Here is an 8762-nt window from a genome sequence, read left to right as displayed (position 1 = left end):
ATATATAATATATATTTACGTTTTGACCTAGCTTGCCAAAAAATGTATGGGGAAAGAGAAAAAAAATGGAGCTCTTATGACTTACCTTAGATAACTGTTGAGGGGGGTACAAGGTCGCCATGGAAACTCAGCTGATTACTCTAAATTACATTTATTTACAATAAAACATTGCATGGCCTGAGATAAAGGCAAGGCATATATGCCACGTGGGGAGAGCGCCGTGTACTGTCTGGAACACTCTTATCATTCCCAATTTGAAAAAAAATGCTGAATTCAACATCTACTGCAAAGCTGGTTTCCAAATTTTTGGTTTCAGGTAATAAAAGCGCTTGCAAGGAGACGGAGCACAGATTCAGCAGGGGCAATCTGGAAATGAATGTATTGGTCCAAGTCAGAACTTCACAAGAATTAATTTGTCCCAAGTAATGAGCATAGAGAGGTTTGAGTTGCAGCAACCAATAATACTAGCCATTTGAATAAAATCAAGCCTTTACTTGACAAGTTATTAACACAATTTCAGCTTACATATGTGGGCAAGGTGCCTTTCAGAAGAAGATAGGGATTCCAACAATATTTACCTAGAAAGGCTCATAAGTACGGCGTGAAACTTTACATGCTGTACTATAGTACCGAAGCCTATAGTACTTGGAATATCATGATCCAATGTGGCTCTGTGCCACAGAAGCAAGGACTATTAGTTACTGAATCCCTAACTATTGACATGGGTGAGAAACTCATAAACACTGGAAGAACCCATTTTGCAGACCATTACTATTCCATCCATTAACCTTGCTGAATATTTGTTCACATAGAAAACTATTGTGACACAATTAGAAAAAACATGGAAAATTATTTCTGAGCAAATCAAGAAAGCTATGTTAAGGAAAGGAGAAATGATAGCTCTATAAAAATAAAAATCATGTGAAGTTGTATAACTGGAAAGATAAATGAAATGTTCTTACTGTATCGACAGTTCGTGAACATGGATCTGATCTTACTGCTAGTGGCAAGAAAAACAGAAATACAGGTGATACAATGAAACCTCCAAGTGTTTTGTCTTACAACATTGCTAAAAAGGGAGTAGATTTATCAGATAATTTTCATATTATACTGTAATGAAGAAGGCTATGAAGTTATTTGAACAACTCACACTTGACTTTATTTGTGGTATGAGTGTGGTAAAAGCACATATTCTTTATGACAAATGCTGTAGAGTAAATAAGATGAACTTATGAAACTTCACTGAATCTCTGGTACTATTACTGATCATTGGAAGGCCAGCAAAAAATATCATATCTGGTAAGCAGAGTAGTACAATGACTAGAATGAAGTTCACCTAATCTGTGAAGCTGATGATCTTAATAGGAAGTCAAGAAAACGATGCAAATGTTATGAGAAAATCCCTATAAATGAAGGATATAAGGAAGGAACAACGAAATCTCGCCATGCTTCAATATACTACAGTGCAGTATGTGACAATCAACCATATCTTTGTTTGCCTTGTTTCAATGAGAGACATTCAAGCATGCAATACATATGCCGGAAGAAAAAATTGTAAAGCAGAAACGTAAATATTAGCCTAGTCTACTTATATAATATAGCGGATGATCAGTTTTTGATATCAAGATGATGATATAGCGTGATGATAATAGTACAGTATAAATGGATTCCGTATATCAGTTACATTAATATTACTCTTACCTTGTATACAGCTGTAATAGCCTATTTGACTTATGCAAATGTAAACTGGAAGCGTAACACCCAGCCTAGGCCTATTATTCACACATACATTTTGCACCCTGTGTATGGAAACACAATACCGTAAACTAGTAAGGAAGGTGCTGTAAAAAAAAATATATGTTAATGGTGATAAAACCATGGTAGGCTGTGGGCAAACACTGGTAGGAAACCTACCTACTGAACTGTAAGTCATTTATGAGAGAGAGAAAAAGAACGGGTGCATTTTTTTACTATGTATTTATACAGTATTTTTTGTTACAAATACTACTGGGGAAAAAGTTGATAATTGCCTTTTGCATAAGTTTTCACTTCAAAGTGTGATGGTTGTTTATAAGCATACTGAGTGTTTAGGGTTTGCAGTATTGACAAGGTACGGTGAGGAAAGGGTATGGAGTTTGCCCTAGAACACCAATAAATTTTTTTACTTGCCCTTCCGACAGGGCTTACTCTATAGCATTCTATTTTAAGGCTTATAAATGAAAGATTTACCATAAATGAGAAAGAAGAAAGGACTGACAATGATCTTTCTTAAACAACAGATGCATGTGTTAAGAAGCTTCTGAAAAAATTCTATTTATTATTATTCTGACTTGACAAGCTATCCACCTAAAGGTAACAAAGAAATAAAATATTCTTGACATTTATTACTATTCTATAACCCTCAAAAGTATATGTTGTTTAGTGTAAAGTATACAATTTTCAAGCTGAAATTTTCACATTTTCAGAATATGCTTCTAAGAATTGTACTGCAATTTCCAACAATGCATTTTAAGAACTATACAACTATCACTTGTCTCAAAACCATCTTTTGTACAGAGTTGTCAAATATATATTACACATTAAGAACAATGAGACATAAACAGGGAAAAATATGAATCATGAGTACTTTCTATCATTAGTTATGAATATAAAAGTTAATGTCCAAAGTATGAGTTTCTGCTGCAATCAAATAGTATATGTGAAATACCTTTTAATTTTTTGTCAGCATTGAAGATATCAATTGTGATAAAAAACACATTTATTTCTTAACTAAAATAGTCTCCAAAAAAAGTCTGTATTTCTACACCACTTCTATCCAGATCCAAAGCTACTACCAGTAGCAAAGTTAACTAAGGTAGGGTCATATGCTTGACCCTTAAATGGTGATCCTTCTGCATTCCATGCTTCCCGTAGCATAGACTCCATCTTCTGTAACAAAAGGAAGAAATCAATACATACATTGACATTTACTTGTAATAAAGCAGTTACGTATGTAACATCTATAGTAAAACCGTGCAATAATCTTTTAAACCTTGACTTTTACATAGCTACACAGTTCCTAAATTCTTATTCAGTTTATTTTATATTGAATTATTGCACAAAATGTTATCAGAGAAATCAGAACATATAAAAGCTTCTCGGCATATCATGTCAGACAACCAACAACCACTGTACAAGTATTTCTTGATACAATCTAAAACCCTTTCCTAGGCTAAGCCTCATAGCAACATGGGAAAGTTGGAGAATGGAATGAGAGGTTTGAAAGGTGTAACAGGAGGAACCTCGCAGTTGCACTATGAAACAACTGTTAAGAGAGAGAGTGGAGAGTAAGAAGGAAGAAAGAGATTATAAATGCATTTGCAATAAATGGAATGAAAGGGGTTGCTGCAACGAACCTTTAGTATTGCTGACAATGTAGCTCGTGAGGTGTACTGATGGCACTAACCCCCTCTGGGGAGAAAAGTTGGGGAAGGTGAATTTGTTTATGCTTAATTGTCCATGCATGGGAAGGGGGTGGGCTCCATCCATAATTACTGGGTAAGTACAGGCAGTCCCCAGTTATTGGAAGGGGTTCCATTCCAAATGCTTGTTGATAAGCAAAAATTGCTGATAACTGAAAATTGGCGACTTTCGGCACTTATTGGCGCTGTTAACTGGTTAATGGCACTGCTGTTAAGTATGTAGCCAATACTCTATTACACTGGCCTGCGCTGTTTTCAAGGTCTAACATATAATACCTGATTTTAGGCCAGCTTTTTGCACTGAATCCAAAAATCATGCTCATTTTACTTAATCAGATCAAGTTACCTAATGAAATATTAGCACAATAAAAATCCTAAATTCCAATCTATTTGTAGGTGAATGAAACACAATATTGAAAATATTAGACTGATTTATTCACAGAAGGCTTAAAAAATATTTTGATAGATAGAAAGAAGAGTATAATGAACTAAGGAAGCTACTAATGGATGAATGGTTTCTTCAGGGACTTCCATTTGTGCTGAGCTGACTCCACATCCCTCTTCAGGCACCAGTAGTAGTTGGCCAGAAAGTTGACATTTCATTGGTCTTGATAGCGTTCCTCCATAACACTGATATCTTGGTGAAAGCACTCACCCTGTTCTTCACTGAAGTCTCCACAATTCTCTGGAAAATAGTCTGGATGAGACCAGAGGAAGGGCATTTTCACTGACATGAGCGCACCAAGTTGGAGGAAATTCTCCATTAACTCATCAACCACCTTCTGATACTGGGAACTTCTGTGGTTGCCAAGGAAGTTTGCAATGACTGACTTAAGGGACAACCAGGCAGAGTTCAGCAGGATTCAGTGCATCTTCAAAACTAGCATCCTTGATGAGTTCCCTTATTTGAGGACCATCAAATATATCTGCCTTAAGTTTCTCCATGCTTTTTTGTTGAAACTTCTGATGAAGGAAAGCAAATCCTCCACCTTCCCTGTCCAATGCCTTTACAAAGTTCTTTATGAGACCAAGTTTGATGTGGAGGAGTGGAAGCAATATCTTGCTCGGTTCAACCAAAGGGTGGGACAGAATGTTGTGTGACCCAGGTTTTAATCCTTGTCTTGATGGCCACTTATGTCTGACATAATGCTGGTCATCAGCACGGTTATCCCATAAGCACAGAAAGCATAGATACTTTGTGTAACCTCCTTGAAGTCCTAGGATGAGTCCAACAACTTTAAGATCTCCACAGATCAACCATTTATGTTCCTGGTAGTTCAGAGCAGACAACAGACGTTCCATGCTTTTATGGGATTCTTTTATTTCAACTGAGTGCCCTACAGGGATCGATGAAAACTCCTTTCCGTTATTCAGAACTGCCTTGAGACTTCTGTTAGATGAGTCAATGAAAAGTCTCCATTCCATAGCATTATACTTCAGACTAAGTAATTCAATCAGGTCAGCAATATTGTTACAGTAGACCAGTGAAGATGCTTCATCAAAAGTGAAGAATTTTCTAAATTCTCTCTCGCGGTTCCAAAACCAATAGAATGTTGTTCCTGGTATCAGTAGTAGATGTTTCTCTTGAAGACAAGAACCTGGTAGCTGGGCAGACTCCATGGAAAGGTTCAGGTCTCGTGTCACCTCATTGAGTTTGGCATAGGTCAAAGGCACCGGTTGGTCATCCTCTACCGGCCTGTATGCACCACACTCAGCTGTATCAGTCATGTCACTAGATTCGGAATCAGAACTAGATTCCATGGTGACATTTGGCTCAGGAAAAGGAAGGTCAGGGCCATGGGGGACTGGCTTTATGGCAGAAGGAACATCAGGGTACTGAACATGGTGCTTGTTCTTGTGATTGGTGCCTTTTAGATTTGTCATGCAAAAGTAGCAGTCGGTAATGTGATCTTTCCCTTCCCTCCACACCATTAGGACACCAAATGGCATACTCTTCCTTTTCTTGTTCCTCCAACCCTGTAAGTTCTCTACACATGTTTTGCAGCAGATATGGGGAACAAATGGCTTCATCCTGGTCCCTTAGTTTGACTCCAAAGTAAGCTTGATATGCCTCCTTCACAATATCAGTGATTTTTGCTTGATGGTCTGGAAGAACCACATGTCCGCAGATGTAAGAGAACCTATTAGAATGGTTTTTACACTTCCGATCCATTTTTATACATAGTATCTAGACCTGAAAAGAGAAACGAAAATAATAATTAAAAGTTACCAACGACCCGGTTTTGCAAAAACAAAGCCCATAAATACTTGGATAATTGCAATATTTTGGAAAAATATGCTGGAATAGAAATAGAATATATCTTAGAAACCAGACCTGACCCAGGAAAATTAACTGTATTTTTGAATTCAGCATGCAAAAAGTCCTAAATCGGTCGCAAAACCCTTGAACTTTGTACAAAAAGTTTTGATACGCAGGCCAGTGTTATCAGTGCTGATAACCGGAAATCGGCGACAGCGATTTTTGGTGCCAGACAAGCCCCAGGAAACCGGATTGCCGATAACTGAAGCTGCTGATAACTGGGGACTGCCTGTATACATAAAACTTTACTTTATTATAAAAATCACAATTTTAAAAGTAAATTGTACTTTTCCTAACTATACGAACCTAAGGTCCTTTACAATAGGAATATCCTTATAGCGAAGCTGAAACATGGCTGTTAGAACTCTTAAACAAGGTGGTTAGGCACTTTGCCTTTCAGCCCAGGTTTCAGATTGAGGGGTAGCATGAAGTAGACATTAGTGTAAAGAGTCTTGGGTTTATATAGTTAGGAAAAATACAATTTACATTCAAAAATTGTGATTGTTCCTACACAATATACAAACCCTTGGTCCTTTACAATAGCATGACTCACTTATTGGAGGGAGGAATCTGAGGACTAACTGGAATTCAGCACATCTGGGCAACTCCTCCTGGTCGAATGAGTGAGGAGGGGTGCTCTGCCTCTGACAAATTGATCAGAGTATAAAAACTGCAAGATCAAGAGACAGCCTTTTGGCCCTTTAAACCATACATGAGAAATCATAACTCGTGCGAAAAATGCTGGGAAGAACATTAAAGGGGGTTACAGACGATCATTATTACTGTCAGTAAACATACTGACGATATTCTATTGGTGTGAACTACTGTCAGTACACTGCACACAAATCCATTATTGAATACTGATTGAGCTGTCATTAATTCAGTGTACCAGCGGCAAATGGTTGTGCCCTTGGCTTTCAAGTGACATGAGAAACAAGAGAAAAACATGCATTGCAATTATTATGGCTCTTTGGCTAAAGAAAAGACGCAAATGTAGAAAGTGGGTCAAAGACTGGATTGGTAAGCGTAATATTTTTATGCATTTAAAACTTTTGAATGAAATCAAGACGAAAAAATATGAATGATTTTCAAAGTTATTTCCAGATGGATGAAAAGACCTACAATAAACTTTTGGAGATGGTAAGGCCATACATAACTAAAAAAGACACTGTTAGGAGGGAGAGCATCTCTGCAAATGAAAGACTGTCCAATACTCTCTGCTATTTAGCAATAGGAGAATCATTTTCCCGACTGCGTTATTCAAGCGTAATGGGAAAATCCAGAATCAGTGGCATAGTGCAGGAAACCTGTGTAGCCACCATTACTGCTCTCAAGGATTACATCAAAGTAACTATAAATAGGGTTATAATTTTAGCTTATGGTAATTTTTTTTTATTTGACAAAGATGTCTTACACCACATTAATTATCAATAATATATTCTTGTGGTTGAAACTCATGGAAGTAGTGAGTCAAAGGTTCCATTTGTGTTATGGAATAGTTCATTGAGTCACCATCATCATGACTAGTGCTAGTGCTTGCTGCTGACATTTCTGCTTCAAGTAAGATGTCATTAATATATTTCTCAGCCAGTAATTTCTGATCTCGTTGCAGATTCGTTACTTTGCTAGCCCAAATTTGTGCAATATTTAGGTCACTGCTATCATCTTTTTGAAGATAATTACAGGCTAAGTTCAGAAGGTCATCTAATTTATACTTCATTTTTCTCTTCTTGAGTTGTGGCATATCATCAATTTTTGCACCAGAACTTTGTCTGTCATCCGACAGATTGTCATCCAGCAACTGTAACATTTTCATAATTTATGTTAGTATGTACACTCAGGAATAATAATAATGATGATGATGATGATGGTGGTGATAATATAAATAATGATAATACTATAAATAATACTATTATTACTTACTATATACTACTTACTATACTACTCTACTACTACTACTACTATAACTATAACTAATACTAAATAATATACATAATAATAATATTAACTAAATTAATATAAATAATACTAATAATAATAATTAATATGCAACTAGCAACAGCAACAACAACAACAACAATAATAATACATAATATTAAAAATTTGATCATTGTCAACTAATGATATATCCAATACAAAATAGCAAATTATAATATAAATATTAATATATATTATTATAATATATATTTATATATATATATTATATCTAATATATAATATCTAATAACCTATATATATACTATATAATAATAATATATTATATATTCCTAATATATATATATATAGATATATATATTATATATATATATATATATATATCCTAATCTATAGATATATATATATATATTATATATATATTATATAATATATATATATATATATATTTAATAGGACACAGTTGGGTAACCTCGAGATACGAAATTAATCCATTCCGAGGCGGCCTTCGTATCATGAGCTTTTCGTATCTTGGACCGCATTTTACATGTAAAATGGCAAATCCGTTCCAAGCCCTCCAAAAACACCCCAGTAAATTTCATAATAAAGCTAAATTGACCAATAAACAATGAAATACTACAACAATTTGGACCATTCAATACCTAACTTAATACGTACTGCTAATATACCTGTAAATAAAGTGTATTAGTGTACATGGTATACAAGAAATACTGTACGTACATACGTACGTATGTAGTAAAATGTGGAAGCTTACCTTTCCAGTGAGGCTATCTCCGAAAGTGGCGACAGAGGAGGAGGACAAACGGCAGATACGTACGTACACTTAACTTTACGAAGCACATAAAAAAATGTAAGGAAAACATACATAAAATAAACTTAACGAAACACATTAACAAAACTGTAACACTTAACTTTATAAAAAACTAAAATTAAAATTTTTTTTCTTTTTTTTTATTTTTAATTTTTTTTATACTTTTTTTTTTATACAAAATTTCAACTTCTTCACCACTTTCAACTTTCTGTTT

At 35.3% G+C, this 8762-nt stretch overlaps 1 protein-coding gene across 2 annotated transcripts in view; it reads right to left on the bottom strand.

Annotated features, from left to right (window-relative positions):
- Positions 1 to 471: 471 nt before the first annotated feature.
- Positions 472 to 8762, bottom strand: part of LOC135204023 (nudC domain-containing protein 3-like) — a 301510-nt gene continuing 293219 nt past the window's right edge. For both annotated transcript variants that reach the window (XM_064233958.1, XM_064233957.1), the window contains one exon: positions 472 to 2928. In XM_064233958.1, coding sequence (XP_064090028.1) covers positions 2812 to 2928 — 117 coding nt within the window. In that variant the 3' untranslated portion in view covers positions 472 to 2811. The remainder of the gene's footprint in view (positions 2929 to 8762) is intronic.

This window comes from Macrobrachium nipponense, chromosome 44 (assembly GCF_015104395.2).
Source record: "Macrobrachium nipponense isolate FS-2020 chromosome 44, ASM1510439v2, whole genome shotgun sequence".
Classification (NCBI taxonomy): domain Eukaryota; kingdom Metazoa; phylum Arthropoda; class Malacostraca; order Decapoda; family Palaemonidae; genus Macrobrachium; species Macrobrachium nipponense.
Note: the sequence above shows the minus strand (reverse complement) of the source record. Positions and strands in the feature narration are given on the sequence as shown.